This window comes from Myxine glutinosa, chromosome 4 (genome assembly GCF_964187855.1).
Source record: "Myxine glutinosa chromosome 4, kmMyxGlut1.1, whole genome shotgun sequence".
In the NCBI taxonomy this organism is placed as follows: Eukaryota; Metazoa; Chordata; class Myxini; order Myxiniformes; family Myxinidae; genus Myxine; species Myxine glutinosa.
The window spans coordinates 67,983,925-68,001,911 of NC_136264.1; the positions used below are offsets into that span (position 1 = coordinate 67,983,925).

Genomic DNA, 17,987 nt, shown 5'->3' on the forward strand with positions numbered 1-17,987 from the left:
CTCCCCTCCTCGTCAGCATGCCACTCAGTTCCCGAAACTTCTTCCATGCACATCTCACTCTAGCAACGGTTGCCGAGTCTGATCCACCTTCTCCATTCAGCATGTCTCCGAGGTCGCAAAATGTTTTCACACCTTCCAGCTTCACGCCGTCTCCAAGATCCAACTCAACATTTCCTCCATCCGCAGCTCCCTCTGTGGACACCTTACATTTGAATGTAGCTGCCACACTGGTTAATGACCCTCTCAGACCACTACATTTTTGATGAACCCACTCAGCGCACATTGAACATTGAATGGAGTTCACTCTGACACCCTTCCTGCACACAGCACAGGGCCACTTCCCCGTTCTTTCCACCTCACCGCATGCTTTACCACTTGCCATCACCTTAGTCTTTCCGATATTCACCTTCAGACCTTTTGTCTCCATACATTCCTTCCACTTGTTCATCTTTTCCTTCAGTCCATCCATACTTTCCGCAATCAACACCAGATCATCTGCATACAACAACTCCCACGGTAAACCCTCCTTTACGTTCTGAGCCAGCACCTCCATCACAGCTACAAATAGTAGTGGACTTAGTACCGACCCCTGATGCACTCCCACCTTCACCGCAAACTCACCACTGTTCCCGTCCTTCGTCCTTACAGCTGTGCGCGCTCTTTTGTTATTTGCCATCACTACTCTGATCAACCATTCCTCCACTCCTAATTTCCTCAATGCCCATGTCAATACTTTGCTTGGAACCCTATCGAATGCTTTCTCCAGATCAACAAACCCAAGAAACAACTTCTTCCTTCTCTCCATGTACTTCTCCTGCAACTGCCTCACAATAAAGAGCGCGTCTGTCGTTCCTCTTCCTGGCATAAATCCAAACTGCATTTCGTCGATCTTCACTTTCTTCCTTATCCTCCTCTCCAACACCCTTTCCAATACCTTCATTCCATGCTCCAATGACTTTATCACTCGGTACGAGCCACACTCCAGAGGGTCACCTTTCCCCTTGTATAGAGGGACGAGGGTACTCAGTTCCCAATCCACTGGAATGCGGCCTTCTTTCACCACCAGATTACAGATCTCTGTCATTCTCTTCACACCCCAACTTCCTGCTGCCTTCAACATATCTCCCACAACTCCTGTCGGCCCTCCTGCTTTTCTACTCTTCATTGCTTTTATCGCTTCCTCAACTTCCTTCTCAGTTATCTTCTCTGCCGGTCCTAAAACTGGGTTACTCTATGTTGCCATCCCATTCATTCTCTGTATTCAACAGCATTTCCATGTATCTTTTCCATCTTCCTTTAATTCGATCTTGGTCCACAACGATTTGTCCCACTTCATCCTTCAAGCAACTCACCCCCATCACATCACACCTCTCTTTCGCTATCTGCTTTGCAATCCTGAATCCCGCTCTCTAACCCTCTTCCGAATCAAAGCGTTCTCCGAACATTTTCCTACATGCCTCCTGCGCCTTTGCTGCCTCTTTCTTTGCAGCCCTCTTGCTGCCTTATAACTTTCATGCTCCGCTTTTTCTGCTCCCGTACCCTTCACCTTCTGCCACTCCTTGAACTTCTTCCTCTTCTCATCTTCATCATCGCACCACCATGTTTCCGAGTGCCTCGGTGGTCCTTTTGTCCATCCACATACCTCACCAACGGCTCCCAACAGACTATCTTTCATTGACATCCAACCACTTTCAAGCTCAACCACATCATTCTCGACCCGACTCAGCCTCTCTTTTAATGCCTCCCTTACTGTCACCTCTTTCAACCTCCACACCTTTATTCTCGGTTGGTACTTCACCCCCCGAGCTCTCCTCACACCTTTCACCCTTATGTCGCAGACAACCAAGTGGTGCTGTGAAACAGCCTCCTCCCCCGGGATCACCTTTGTGTCCCGGAGGTGCCCCCCATCTCACCTACGCACCATCAGGTAGTCAACGGTTGTCGTCGCCCCACCTGACGTGTATGTAACAAGCTTATTATCATCTGTCTGGAACTGAGTATAACAAATCAGCTCCATCAGCAAACTCCAAAATCCTTTCACCTTCTCCATTTCTCACACCATATCCGTAACCCCCATGAACTCCCTCAAAACCGTCCATACGCCTTCCCACATGTCCATTTAGGTCTCCTCCTACCACAACAACTTCCTCATCTTTCACGTTTTCCATCAGCTTCTCTATCGCACACCAGAACTTGTCCTGCACTTCATCGCTCCGACCAACCTGCGGAGCATATCCCGAGATGACGTTCACCAAGAGCTTTCCAATCATCATTTTCACCATCATCAACCTATCACTCACTCTGGTCACACTCACCACACTGTCTACAAACTCCTCAGAAAACAGAACACCACCCCCATTCACGCCCTCCAGGCACCCTTGCCACACGAACTTGTATTTCTGTCCCTGCCTGCCCATCACCATTCTCACACCACTTCCCTTCCATCTCGTCTCTTGCACACAACATATGTCCACTCTTCTTCTGATCAATACTTCCACCACTTCTCCTGATCTCCCTGTCATTGTCCCTACATTCCATGTCCCAAACCTCAGAAACCGATCTCCACTTCGGGCTGTACCCTGCCCATATGTAGTTGTAATTGTCATGGTTCTCTTTTTGAGGCAATGTTTTCATGGCCGGATGCCCTTCCTGACGCCAACCCTCTTAGTCGCCTCTTACGGCAGGGATACGGTGTATCTATTCTAAACCAGGGTACGCACCGGTGGTGGTGGTGGTAGTCGTAGTAGTAGTAGTAGTAGTAGTAGAATAATAATAATAATAATAATAATTAATAAATGCTCAAATGGATAACCACTGCGGACTGTGCAATCGTTAAATATGCATTTTGATTTGCAATCTCTCGCTGCTAAACTGAAATGTTCTGCAATTTTTTTTTTGGCCTCTTCATAATTTGGGGGATTGGGAGGGTGATCGGAAAGTTCTTGTGCACCTGCAAAACAGTTTATTTAGCTTTTTTTGCTTACAGTAAATGTTGGAAATGGTCTACGAATGTGCAGACATGCATTTCAGTTGCAGACAAAAACACGGGTGAATTCAAGGTGCATGTTTTGTGGATGATATTGATGGTTTATTTCAGTTCCTCAAGAGGAAGAGTGTGGGGATTATATTTGTGCACTTTACCTTTTAATGCTCCCCACAAATAAATTCCACTGAGAACACCATAGCTTTCGGGAGTCATTTTCAAATGCGACTTCGTCAATCCTTTTGGAATAAAACCATCAATTCATATTTATTTGTAGGTGAATAGAGACTTTTCAATCACCCTGCATTTTTGTCTTCCGTCTTCGTTGTCCGAATGACATGCGCCTGGCAGACTTTTTTTTTCCTGGGGGCTTGGGGTGATTAAATATATTCTCAGTGGAAGGAAGTAATGACTTATTGGTGCACAGGATCAGTCCGACGTTTGCTGATGCCTATTCCAACATGGGCAATACGCTGAAGGAAATGCAAGATGTACAGGGTGCTCTCCAGTGCTACACTCGTGCTATTCAAATCAACCCAGCTTTTGCAGATGCACATAGTAATCTTGCCTCCATTCACAAGGTAGGATGTTGTGGTTGTGCACATTTCTGAAGTCGAAGCTTTTGGAGCGCAATTTTTTTTTTCTCCAAACATTTGTTGCTTTTCGATGAGTATCAATATATTTGCTTTAGTGCTTTGTTCCTATCTAACTTTGGCTGTTATTTGCAGGATTCGGGCAATATTCCTGAAGCAATCACCTCTTATAAAACTGCGCTGAAGTTGAAACCGGATTTTCCAGATGCTTACTGCAATTTGGCTCACTGCTTGCAGGTGTGCTTTTTGTTTGGTGTACATTTGTTTTGCATGTCTTTGCATTTTCCATTTCTACCTATGCTTTATGCAAACTTTTCTAAATTGTTTTTCTGGGTGTTTGATGTATCTTTTACTGATGGGGTTTTTTTTTTTTTCCTCTCTTCCTCCGCTGAAGTCGCCGGAGGCATCATGTCGGGTTGTCTGTGCGGCTATCCGTCCTTCCGTGATAGGTTTTCATTACCACCATAACTTAAGAACAGCTGAAGGGATCCAAGTCAAACTTGGTGCAAGTATATATAGTGATGTAAAGATAAACGCATTAGATTATGGAGTCAAGAGGTCAAAGGTCAGGGGTCCTGTTCGGTAAAAATTGTTACCGGGCTAACTTGTGAATCCGTGTGGGGATTTTGACCAAACCGGGCATAAGTATATATTATGATGCAAAGATATACTGATTATATTTCTGCTTCAAAGGTCAGCAGTCACATCAGGTAAAAATGTGATTCTTTAGAGCAGCTGAAGAGATTTAAAACAAACTTGGTACACATACATACAACCAAACTGAAGTAAACGGCATTGCCCGGGGAAATTCAATGAAATGTGCATTTAAATATTTCCTGCATGACAATCGCAAAACATATTACTAAATCACTTCTGGGAAGAATGTAGGTAGGGTATAAGAACATACTCACTCGAGGCCTGGACAGGAGGTGTTATCGTAAACCTGTGTAAAGCAATCCTTTTTTAATTACAGGCACACGTGAAACACAATAATAACAAGAAAGAGCAATCGGAGATCGCAGACCCTCGCCAGGATGTGTTTTAGTGGTTTTTTAAGGCTGTGCTAAAACAAATATGGCGGACGAACCACGTGACCAATGCAGTCATCATTTTTTTTTTCTCCACAAATTTAACCCGAGATGACGCTCAAGAAATTTCATCTTGATCGGATGAAGTTTTGTACCCGTTGAATAATGACGTCCTAATGGAGGTACCTATGACATCATCATTAACAAATTTTATTCCCTATGGAGAGTTCTTTTCAATGAGCCGTCGCAATTTTTGTCATGCAGCGCTTTCGGAGATCGAGAGGCGCAGTTTTTTGGGTTTTCCAAGATGGCACCTGCACCACGTGACCTATGACATCATAATTATCATTAAAAATTATACAGGAGGAGGCACACCTAATGTGAAAATTTCCTGTCAATCGGACCAACGGTTGCAGCGAAAATCATTTATTCTGTACGGACAGACAAATAAACGGACTCAAATGCAATACCCTCTTCCTCTGGCGAGGGTAACTAGAAGGGCACTCGGTAGAGAGCATATCTCCGTCAAGCTGAACCGTTTATTTGCGTTCAACTGATAGGTCAGCTGTGGATCAGGACCTTAACCAAAATCTAATCTGCTTGTTCTTGTCACGTACCCAACTCACCCACCAGGTTTTGTTTGTTACAAGTCGTCCACAACGTTTTGAAATATCATGCTATTTTTATTATTTTTTTATTTTTTATTTTTTTTGTATACAGAGTCGAGGCTCGTGAAAGAGCTAACATTTATTAAACAAACAAATCAAACAAACAAATCAAACAAACAAGCAAACAAAGTATATAAAAAGGGGAGCGGTCGACAAGATGGGGAGAGAAGGGGAGGAAGCACACAAACACAACATTTGAGAGCAGGGACATCGGGAGATGTGTGGGAGGGAGAGGGCCTGGGGGGGGGGGGGGGGGGCAGGATAGGTATAAAACGCAAGGACACCAAGGACTTCCAGGAAAGAAGTCGCTACCTCAAAAAGTGGATTTGGGGTGAAATTAGCGGGGGTAGAAAAGATCAAGGTTTTGGATTGGGGAAGATAAGAGATAAGAGATAAGAGATGCTATATATCGTTTTTGGCCCTATCACTCAGTAAATAATTATTTTTAGAAAATTCTTTCAGAAACAATTCTCGTATCTCGATCCAGATTAAGATCTTCACCAAAATCGAATTGACTTGGCGTTGTCACACCCACCCGATCTACCAAGTTTTGTCTGAATACATCCATAACTTTTTGTGATATCGTGCTACATATCGCTTTTAGCCCAATCACTCACTGGTGAAGAATCGCTTTAAAAATTCTGATTCGGATTCAAATCTTCATCAAAATTGAATTGATTATCGCATGTCACACACCCAATCTGTTCACCATACCAAGTTTAGTCTGAATCCATCCACAACCTTTTTCAGATAACCTGTTCATAAACAGACAGCGGTTCAAACACCTTTGGTGGTGGAGGTAACCTCAACATACGATCTTCACAATATATATATATATATATATTGTTATAGATCGCGGTTAGGATGTTATAGACCGAGCGGTGGTTTAAAACCGCGACCTAACAAAACTCACCCGATTCCACCCGAACGTTGGTTGTATCGCACCCTAGCTGCTCAATGAGGGAAAAGACAAAAGCGACGCAATGCAAGAGGAAAACGGAGACAAAAAAAGGTTTGAAATACTACCACTGAATTTATTTCTACTATTTACACACAAGCAACAAAAAGCAATTCAGTTTATTTACAAGTACAAGACGCAGGTGACACAGTGCAAATTTAGCTTATCTACAGACTTAACTTATTACCCAGGACAGAACAAACAAAGACGACTCACACGGGGAATGCCAGGGATGGCAGAAGGTGGATGGCTGGCGGGAGAGGAAAGGTCCAAGGGGGGGTCTTGCAGCACAACCGGCGCGTTCAGCAGCCGCCGTTCCGTTTCGGCCCTGCTCCGAACCGCCGTTCAGGCCCCCTTTGGCGGTGGGGTGGCGCGGCTGCGGCGGCCTCCGTCCGCTGCGTTCCCAGGACTTGTCTCACTGGTCTGGTCCCTCAACCCTCAACCCTCAACTCTTTCTTGCTTCTCTCACTCCTCACCACCGACTCCTCTCTCTGGCAACCGACTGTGACCAACTCCTTGCAACCAACTCCTCCTCTCTTCACAACCCTTCTTTTTCCAACCCAGAGTGCATCTCTCTTTCTTCTTCCCCTTCTCTCCACTTCCGGTTGCGCCCTTTTATAGCGCCCCCAGCGATCACGCCCCCGGCGCTTTGGACACGCCCATCGGGGCGCTCACCTCGGCCCTGGCTGGTCGCACGACCCTCGGGCTCCGCCCCGGACGACGACGGGCGGGCGCGCCCCTCCCCTCCTCTGACGAGGTGGAGACACGCCTTTCTTCCCTGACTCGAGCCTCGTGGTCAATGGCGGTTATTGGAGGGGAGGTGATTGGGAATCGAGGGCTCAGCAATGACGAGAGGGGATGTAATATGGCAATCGAGGGTCGGCAATCACGAAAGGGGGATGTGAAGGAAATGGGGATTTTTGGGGATGGGAATGGAAGGGGATCTATTCTCTTTCACTGGTGCAATGGAGTATTTCAATTAATGGGAGACACAGCCTTATCCTAAAACACAGAATAAGATATAACTATCGAACATGAATATCCTATGATTGGCTGACGTGTATGCTTGTGGACTATGGGACGCCCTTTTGATCTTACACAGCTCCGGAGGCAGGAGGCACAGCACAACAACAATAATAATAATCATACAGCACACAATAAAAAAAAAAATATACAGTCCTCATATCCACAACACTGCACTCTCCTCCTCTTAGGCACGTCCCGGGCCTACAACTTTTAGCTTTAGCGTGACACGTAGGTGTAGTTCCCTCTATTTTTAACCTGACCCTGAGTGCGACAGTTTAAACATAAATAAATGTGTCCCGCTGCTCCATTGCACCCTGCCTAACAGACTTTCGCCCACAGTTAACCGAACTGCGGAATGGTCTTCAAACTATACACTGACGGTGGGGAGCATTATTTACAATGACTCTGCTTTTATTTACAAAACTAACCCAGGACCTGTAATTGTTCTTTCTGGGGGGAGGACAGTCTGCTCTGCATCAATGCACCATTAAAGCACCCAAAAACGCACCAATACACACCCAAGCACCAATCGGTGCAGTCACCATTGTTCAATGAATAAAATAAAACCAACAACCCCTAACCCTGCAGGTGTCTCTGGCTCTTCGGCTCCCTCTGCTGGTTATTAATATTTCTCTTCCAGATGTTGTCATTTCCTTTGCTTTGCTTACTGGCGGCCTATTTTCAATAAAACTTGCACCCAATGTGTCCTTTTTATTTATTTATGGCCCACCAGGCCGACTATGTGTATGGTTCACCTGTGGGGCATTGGTGCCCTGTGGCCAAGGTCCGCCAGCAAGATTTCGGGCCCTCATGGCCGGTTCCAGCAGAGGGGCCATGCCCCAACCCATGGGGTCCATAAGTGGTGCTCGGCCACTGACATGTGGTCCATAATGTGGTGCATCGATGCAGACAGCTGGTTCTGGGAATTTCGGGCGCACAATGGCCGACCCACGCACGCTCCCCTCGGCGCCCAACGGCGCACAGGTCATGTGGGAGACAAAAGGGGGACAAGACAAATGAGCGAGGGGTAAGGTCTCAAGGGTACACATCAAAAAGGCAATGCAAGGCGAAATGCGTACGGAGGGCGCAGTGAGAAAGCTCGTCCCTACCGTACGTCACCCCCCTGTTACCTAGCCCACCCTTGCCCTTACCCCATATGTACAAAACCTACACATTACCAATTCGTCACTACTGTCACGTCTTCCCCATATTTCCCCTATATCAAATTCGTCACCACAATCCCTCTACTTCAAAAATTTGCCATCATCTATTCATCATCAATCCTCATAAGGAGGCAGAGATGGAACATCAAAGCACAATGTCACACCCACGTCATGATGCGTCTCACATTCCAAACATTTGCACAATAAAAAATAATAAAACATGGCATGGTGTGGAGTTACCTGTCACCTCCGGTGAGTGGGTGCAGATGGTGCGAGGAGATCCTTCATCCTAACTATCCTCTAAATGACTTTAACACACTTTACACTACCCGGGGTCTTTCTCCGGCCAACCCATTGGCCCTCTTACACTATGGGTTCTAAAAACCAATTCCCATTGGCCAAACTGTGGTGCTTTTCAATTTGGGGTCTCACTCCCCCGATTCATCTCCCGGTGCCCTCGCACAATTTCTGGGCCGCGACGTGTAGCTCTCCCAACAGGTCTACCCACCTGCACACCTCCACCACTGTAGTTGCCACCCGAGCTTACCTAGCTCCTCACCCTAACCTATCTAACTGGGGGCAGCCCCTCTCCTGGCTCTGTCACCCCATGGTGCCCTCTGGCACTGGGCTACCCGGGTCCGTCCTCCGGATCCTCGGGCCCCATCCACAACAACTACTACCGGCTCCCAGAGCCCACCTGCGGCCTCACCTGGCCGACATCCTTACAGTGGTGGAGTGCCCAAACCAACTACACACACTAACAGGCTACACGCCCAGCCATTTCCACAACACTAATGCACCCATCCACATACCATTCTGTCACCCGCACCACAGATGCCAATATCCAACCACAATTTACCTGCACCCTCTACCTAACACTTACACTACCCGCCCCGGGTATCCGTGATGGGGGTCCACTCTTCCCCCATTCACACCTTCGCACCATCCACTCCACTCCACAATTTCCACCATACCCACTCCACGACCATCCATTCCAATACTCCATACCATTTATTCCATACACCTGTCCTCCATTCACCTGTCGTTGCACACCTGTGCAATCTCACCTGGTGCCACCTGCACCCTCCTCCTCTTTCTGGACCATTTGGTCAACACAACACGCAATCACCACTACTCCCTCATACACTGCTCCATTCACCTGTTCAGTTGCACACCTGTGCAATCACACCTGTTCAATTCTCACCTGTTCAATCCTCACACGCACGGCATCATCTCAGCTAACTACTCCCCTCTGAAACCTGCGCTTCCCAGTCGTCCCTTTAAACTATTGCGCTCCCACGTCATTATCATCCACTAATCTACCTGCGTCCCCACTACAGGTATCAGTCACTAACTAAACTTAACGTTACCTAATGTCATCTTTCTAGATCCCTACAATATAACCTAACCCACCCGGGCTAGTTTTCACTGCCATACACCCCATAAACTATTGCTCCTTTGCCCCCACGTCTGTGAGGGATGGTGGATTTGCCATCCCACCACATCGGGGGTCTCTCACTATCAATTTTGTTCGTCCAGATTTCCAACCAATTCAAAAATTTTCCATTTACTGCCAATTCTATTCACTTTTCTAAATTTCGTTTCAAATCACTACCATCATCATCCGTCTACTTATTACATCCTCTCGGTGCGCCAATTCACATCTACAGCCCGGCTTCGTACAGCCGAGCAATGAACGCGAATTCTTTTGTGCTGGCGGCTGGATGCGTCCCGCATTCGGGGCATGGGCGGGGGCTTACCCGGGCCGAGATCCCACGCATCACCTCGGCGTGGGGCCATCCAATGTCCCGATCTCGACCTGCCGGCACGTCTCAACAAAACGTGGTCGCCATAACGACCCTTCCTATCCAGCTGCCCGCTCCGCCTAGTGGAGCCCGGCCGCGGCCGTTCCAAGCGAGGCATAGCGTGGATCGCGTACGGCGGTTCTTTCGAAACCGCCGTGGTTCGGATCCCCGCTGATCCTCGCGGCACGCGAAGCTGCCCGACGCGCACCGAGGGCCTGATTCGGCTATAAGTCGTTCTAAACTCTACCCCGTCTAACGTCGATGCTTCACCTGGACGCTGACACCCCGCAGCCCGTTCCTTGCTCACACATCCAGCTGTGCCCATGCTCCTCGTACCTTTCCTTACACACCCAGGTACACCCATTCCACTCACAGCCTTGGTCACACACCTGACCACCGAACACTTTGGCACACATTCGTTGCTCGCACACCTCACCAATACACCGCTTCGCGCCCCCTCCTCGGTCACCTCCTCTGTGACAATCACAGGTGTGCTCTCATTCGCACACCCAACCACGTGCCTCACTACCAACTCAAATGTGCCTTCCCACACACGCTCTACCATTCCAGGTGTGCATCCTTCCATCCCAGGTGTACATCCTCGCTCACCTGTCATAACCAACTCACGCTCCGTTTCACTCTCACTACTCTCACCTCCACTCTCGGTCGCGCACTCACCCTTACTCTCGACCGCACACTCTTTCCTCATGCACCTGTCCGTTACACACCTTTCTCGCGCACACCCTCCCGTTACATCCTCTGTAACACTCACCACAGGTGTACACTCTCTCGTTACTTCCTCCGTAACACTCACCACAGGCATGCATTCTCCCTTACTCTTGACAGCATGCGCTTTCCCCATGCACCCGTCCGTTACACACCTTTCTCGCGCATCCTCCCGCGCACACTTTTTCGTTACTTCCTCCGTAACACTCACCACACCGCGCTTCCCTGTGCTCCCTCGCACACGCGCTTCGACCAACTCACTCTTGACGGCACACTCACTCCTCGGCGTGCACTTTTTTCTCACACACCCCATGGTCGGACATTCTCGCACACCTCTTTTTTCGCACACCAGACCTGTCGCACACTTCACCAACGGCCTCTCACGAACACCCGGATCCAAACCAATCCCCAAGCCGACTGAAGCTTTCCTCACATCATATACATTGCCACTCACCTCCGTACTTCGTCTCACCTCCTCTGCCACCTGCAAACTTTTTATTTGGTTAGTGAGCATCACATCATGATTTGAACACAGACCTTGTACATATTCCATGACTTCCTCCTTTATCTCCCTCTTAGTTTCTGTCCGTCCCTTCTTAATTTCACTCACCTCTTCTCCCACTTCCTCTAATTTTTGTTTAACCTCTTTTATTTCTCGGTGCGTCCCCTCAAGTTCGTCCTCTAAGGCTACCGTGACCGTCTCTATGTGCATCCTCACCTGCCGGTCCTTTGTCTCCATTATCTCTGTCACCTCGTCCACCCTCATTGTCAGTTCCTCCCTTACCATCTGACATTGCCTCTGCGTCGCTATTAATTCGTTTTTAATTTCTTTTTGTGTCGCCTTCAACCCTCCTAGTACCGCAGTGTTCTTTTGAACCTGCTCCACTAACTTCGTTTGTCCCTCCGTCAGCTGTTCCACCTCCTCCGTCAGATCTTCTATTCCCCCTTGTAACTTAACCGTATTATTCCTCACTTCTTTCTCTATACGCTTTTCGCCTCGCTTTACCTCCTCGCGTAGCCCCGAAACCTCCTCACTCACCCCTCGTCGTATTTCCTCCATCTGGTTCCCCATCTGTTCGATTTCCCGGGCGGATTGTTCCCCTATTTCCCGCAATTTGTCCTCCATCCTATTTTCTAACCCCATTAACCCATTTTTCACCCCCTCTAACTGATTCTCCTGGGCAGCCATTCTATTTTCCACCCCCGTTAACCCATGTTTCATCCCCTCTATCTGATTCTCCTGGGCAGCCATTCTATTTTCTACCCCCATTAACCCATTTCTCACCTCTTTTATCCCGTTGTCTAACCCCTCAAAATTATTGTCTAACTTCTCACCGGTACCCCTCGCTTCGTCCCTCATTACCCCCATTTGGTTTCCCATTACCCCCAATTGCTCACTCTGAGCATCCATCCGGTTCCCCATTACCCCCAATTGCTCACTCTGAGCATCCATCCGGCCCTCCAATCGCTCACTATTCTGGGCCATAAGGGCCTTCATTTGTATAAAAAAAAGGTTCCAATCCATTGGCATCTCCGGTTCGACTACCGCGACCATGGGCGTGGCTAAATGTGGCGCCGCTGTAATCACGTGCGCTAGAGCGCCATTTTGTGCACCTGAAATTCCCGCAACCACATTGCCATTTTCCTCCTCCCTTTCTTCCCCGAAGTCCTGGGTTACTTCTAACCCCTCTATCTCTCCCACCGGCATCCCGTCGCCTTGGACAGCCATGGCGCGATTTCAAAATTCGGGCTCTTCCTTTAAAACAAAACAAATTTCGTACTTTATAATTTTGAGCGCGTGAAGCGCGCTCCGGGTCGATCTCACTCCCCGACACCAATTGTTATAGATCGCGGTTAGGATGTTATAGACCGAGCGGTGGTTTAAAACCGCGACCTAACAAAACTCACCCGATTCCACCCGAACGTTGGTTGTATCGCACCCTAGCTGCTCAATGAGGGAAAAGACAAAAGCGACGCAATGCAAGAGGAAAACGGAGACAAAAAAAGGTTTGAAATACTACCACTGAATTTATTTCTACTATTTACACACAAGCAACAAAAAGCAATTCAGTTTATTTACAAGTACAAGACGCAGGTGACACAGTGCAAATTTAGCTTATCTACAGACTTAACTTATTACCCAGGACAGAACAAACAAAGACGACTCACACGGGGAATGCCAGGGATGGCAGAAGGTGGATGGCTGGCGGGAGAGGAAAGGTCCAAGGGGGGTCTTGCAGCACAACCGGCGCGTTCAGCAGCCGCCGTTCCGTTTCGGCCCTGCTCCGAACCGCCGTTCAGGCCCCCTTTGGCGGTGGGGTGGCGCGGCTGCGGCGGCCTCCGTCCGCTGCGTTCCCAGGACTTGTCTCACTGGTCTGGTCCCTCAACCCTCAACCCTCAACTCTTTCTTGCTTCTCTCACTCCTCACCACCGACTCCTCTCTCTGGCAACCGACTGTGACCAACTCCTTGCAACCAACTCCTCCTCTCTTCACAACCCTTCTTTTTCCAACCCAGAGTGCATCTCTCTTTCTTCTTCCCCTTCTCTCCACTTCCGGTTGCGCCCTTTTATAGCGCCCCCAGCGATCACGCCCCCGGCGCTTTGGACACGCCCATCGGGGCGCTCACCTCGGCCCTGGCTGGTCGCACGACCCTCGGGCTCCGCCCCGGACGACGACGGGCGGGCGCGCCCCTCCCCTCCTCTGACGAGGTGGAGACACGCCTTTCTTCCCTGACTCGAGCCTCGTGGTCAATGGCGGTTATTGGAGGGGAGGTGATTGGGAATCGAGGGCTCAGCAATGACGAGAGGGGATGTAATATGGCAATCGAGGGTCGGCAATCACGAAAGGGGGATGTGAAGGAAATGGGGATTTTTGGGGATGGGAATGGAAGGGGATCTATTCTCTTTCACTGGTGCAATGGAGTATTTCAATTAATGGGAGACACAGCCTTATCCTAAAACACAGAATAAGATATAACTATCGAACATGAATATCCTATGATTGGCTGACGTGTATGCTTGTGGACTATGGGACGCCCTTTTGATCTTACACAGCTCCGGAGGCAGGAGGCACAGCACAACAACAATAATAATAATCATACAGCACACAATAAAAAAAAATATATACAGTCCTCATATCCACAACAATATATATATACAGGAGGAGGCACACCTAATGCACACACACATATATATATATATATAGATATATAGATATATAGATATATAGATATATAGATTAATAGATTAATAGATAGATTAGATATAGATTAGATATAGATTAGATATATATATATATCATGCTCTGGGGGGGGGGGGGGGGGGCTGGGGGGATGAAGGGAGTGTATTTGCGCAAGATTCGATCGAGGCCTAAAGGCCGATTATGTGGTTTTAATAAAATTAAAAAAAATTATCTTTCAAACTCAGCCCTCGACCTTCCTCCGGATTTAAGAGGAGGCCATGTAAAATTTGATTGCTCTGACTCCTGCAGGGTCTGACTGCATAAATGAACACACACGCACACACGCACACACTCTTATTTTTATGGCAAATGTGGGGTGAGGCCTATATATATCAAATATATATATATGTCGCGATGTCTGCGAGTGCTGTTGTTTTTATTCATTCATTTTATTTGTTGTGCTTTCAGTGTTTAGATGATCAGGGGCTAATGCTAAACAAAGCCGTAAGACTAACTTGGGAGATACACTTGAATGGTTCGTCAAATTAGGATTACACCAACACTAGTGATCATTTTTAGTCATACTTTCTGTGATGGAATAGTTGAAAAGTAATGCTTTTTATGTTGTTGTATGCTAATGACTGGCTAATATGCTAAAGAATGTGTATATCCTGGAGCAGCTGGTGGGAGTATGAGTGCAGAGAGAGGGAGGGAGGCAGCTAGACAGGTGGGAAAATGGTAAAATGAGGCATTGCGCTTTGCCCTCTGATTGCAAGATATGCCATTCATATTGTGAGCTTTAGATTCCACAGAATGCATTTCATATCCATAAATGTACTTTTTTTCCCCATCAATGTATTACATAAATGTTTGACTTCATTCAAGCGGACTAGTATTCCAAGTTTGATGTTCAAGCAGAATAATATAGTGGTCGGCCAGCTGTAGGAGTCATGAAATTCCCTCTTCCCCCATCCCCTCTCCCCTCCCCCTGCCCCCCAATCACCTCCAACCCTCCCTCTCTCTCCTTCAGATAATCTGTGATTGGACAGATTATGACGATCGCATGAATAAGCTCGTTCACATCGTTGCTGACCAACTGGAGAGGAACCGCTTGCCCTCGGTGCATCCACACCACAGCATGCTTTACCCACTTTCACACGCCTTCCGGCGGGCCATTGCTGAGCGGCACGGAAACCTTTGCCTTGATAAGGTACTGTAGAAAACTGATTGGGATGAAGGGCACCGTTTGGTTTAAACTCGGGGGTCCATTGTACCAAATTTTCATTGGTCTTCACCATATTGTAGCAAACCTGCCTGCCGGATTTGGGGGGTGGGGGAGTTGGGAGGGTGCGTCCTCTGAATTTTGTGTCCTCGGGGACTTTTGTATCCTCGGGGACTTTTGGGTATTCGGGGTGACGGAGCAGGATTAATTGGTGAGATGGGGTGTGAAGAGTCTCCAGAGTAGAAAAGACACCGTTAGGTTGGTCAGGAAATGTATTATTATTGGGAGAAGAAAACTAGGTTTGATAAGCACAGATTACATACAAAGAGAGTTTAGCAGAGTTCCATAATATAATGGTTCACTTTGGTTTACAGCACAGGATCTCTCAACAGCCTGACATAAGAGCAAGCAGAGTCTTCTCCCCGCTCTCTCCCAAATCTCTCTTTATAAGGGCAAAGTCCTTTGAAACTCCCCAGGAGAACGATGGGGGGGTTGGGGGGGGGGGGAGGGAGGGGGAGGGGGGGGGGGAAGGGAGGGTTGCACACATTTGCACAAGATAACCCGTAGGTATGCTTTTGAGATATAAGAATAACAGATGACCTTTCAGAAGTGTCATCCCCTGAGCAACCTTATTTCTTTTACAACATTTGGCAATGATTTCACCTCAGTGTCCCTATTGCATTGCAGTCAAAGCCTGACGAATGTACATCTGATTTCACTTGCAAGAAAAATACATGCATTTGAAAGAATTTGCTTAGACTGCACTTTTTCATTGGCACAGTTCAAGAGTACATTATTCCATATGTGCCTTTTCAGAGTATTTTATACAACATTCATATTTCCATGATTCCCTAAAAGATAATACTGTTACGAATTTGGTAGAGCAATATGTAGAGCAGAGTAGATCTGAGTAGGTAACATGCTTCGAGATGTCGCGATAGGGAACACTTCCTGTAATAAGTCATATTTAGGTGTTTTGTCAGGTTAAGATGTATGATTGTGAATCTACCAGGAGATTCGGGTGATAGTTAGTGCAGGGAATAATCGGTAGAGCCCTTGTATGTCTCACCTGGTAGTCAAACCTTTGTCCATTTTGGCACTGCACACCACTTAAACATTAGTTAGGACCTTTAGTACAACACTAAATGATGCCTTCTCCCCTGACATGACTTAGGAAGAAATCGGGCTAGAACACCGCCGCAATTGGCTGCCGCCATTTACACCTCTGAGAGGCCTACCCACCTCGCATAGCTCGTGCTGTGACCACGGAGTCGGGGACGAGAGTTGGAGTGACGCAGTGGGAGTGATCTGGACGAGTCGGTGGAGGCTCTGATTGGCAGAGCAGTGCGCCAATGCTGACGTCATCGGCCGGAGATATTACCGAGGGCAGGACGCCATTTTCGGCAGTTGAGATGAGACGGGAGTTGAGTTGAGTTGAGAGAGGCAGTCCGGAGAGTTGGATCCCGAGTTGAGATCCTGAGTTGGAGTTGAGTAGCGCAGTTGAGTGGAGAGTTCGCTGGAGTGCACGCAGTTTGTTCAGAGCAGTTGCTTCTGGCAGTGGTTCGAGAGACGCAGAAAAGTGACTCGCTATTGCAGCTCTTTTTTCGTCTTGCGCAGCCCGAGTTGGGCTGAAGTGTAGCCGAGTGAAGCGTTCTGGTGCTTTTGGAGCTTGGTGCACGGACCTCGTTGGCGGCGAGAGGATCGGAGCTTGGAGCAGGACCTCGGGTGCAGCGGCGAGGGCTTTGGCTCGGGTCTAGCGGGGCGTGTGAGGCAGACGGAGGATTCGTCCAGGCCGGGAAGATGACGAGGCAGATAAGCCCGAGCTCCACGTACACTGTACACGACGTGACGTGTTCTTTTCTTTAATTCATCTCCCTCGTATCGTGTTTGATATCTGTTGTGTGTGGGATCCCAATTTAGGCTTCTTATTAGAGTTATTATCGGCGCGTGCTTTTTCACTGTCTTTGCTTTTCCTGAATAAACCCTTGTATTATTTTCCTTTCCCATTCAAATCTGTGCCCGCTTGAGTTGATTGCCCCTACCGGGTCGGAGTGTCGCAGTTAAGCGCTTGCGCAGCCTCCATTTCCCTTCTTCCTCCCGCGCGGCCATAGCCGAAACCGTGTTTGGATAGTTGCCTCCGAATAAGACCGTTTAGGCTATCCGCAACTCTGATGTTAATTGGAGTTGCGTGACAAAACAACATAATTGAAACCAACTACAGGGAGACTTATCCAACAAGATAGTCTTAATTAATTTGATTAATTAATGTCGAGTTCTACTTCTACGGGGGTCTTTTGGGTACTCGGTCTTTTGGGTACTCAGGGTCTTTTGGGTACTTGGGGTCTTTTGGATCCCCAGGGTCTTTTGGATCCCCGGGGACTTTTTGATCCTCTGGGACTTTTGGATCCTCGGGGTCTTTTGGATCCTCGGGGTCTTTTGGATCCTCTGGGACTTTTGGATCCCTGGGGTCTTTTGGGTCCTCGGGAACTTTTGGGTCTTCTGTGTCCTCGGGAACTTTTGGGTCTTCTGGGTCCTCGGGAACTTTTGGGCCTTCTGGGTCCTCGGGAACTTTTGGGTCTTCTGGGTCCTCGGGAACTTTTGGGTCTTCTGGGTCCTCGGGAACTTTTGGGTCTT

The 17,987-nt window shown here is 48.0% G+C and overlaps 1 protein-coding gene across 13 annotated transcripts in view; it reads left to right on the forward strand.

Moving 5' to 3' along the window:
• The window catches only part of OGT (O-linked N-acetylglucosamine (GlcNAc) transferase), a 97,412-nt gene that overhangs the window by 62,564 nt on the left and 16,861 nt on the right, over positions 1-17,987 (forward strand). For all 13 annotated transcript variants that reach the window (XM_078775853.1, XM_078775854.1, XM_078775858.1 and 10 more), the window contains exons 10-12: positions 3,411-3,564; positions 3,712-3,813; positions 15,162-15,341. In XM_078775853.1, coding sequence (XP_078631979.1) covers positions 3,411-3,564; positions 3,712-3,813; positions 15,162-15,341 — 436 coding nt within the window. The remainder of the gene's footprint in view (positions 1-3,410; positions 3,565-3,711; positions 3,814-15,161; positions 15,342-17,987) is intronic.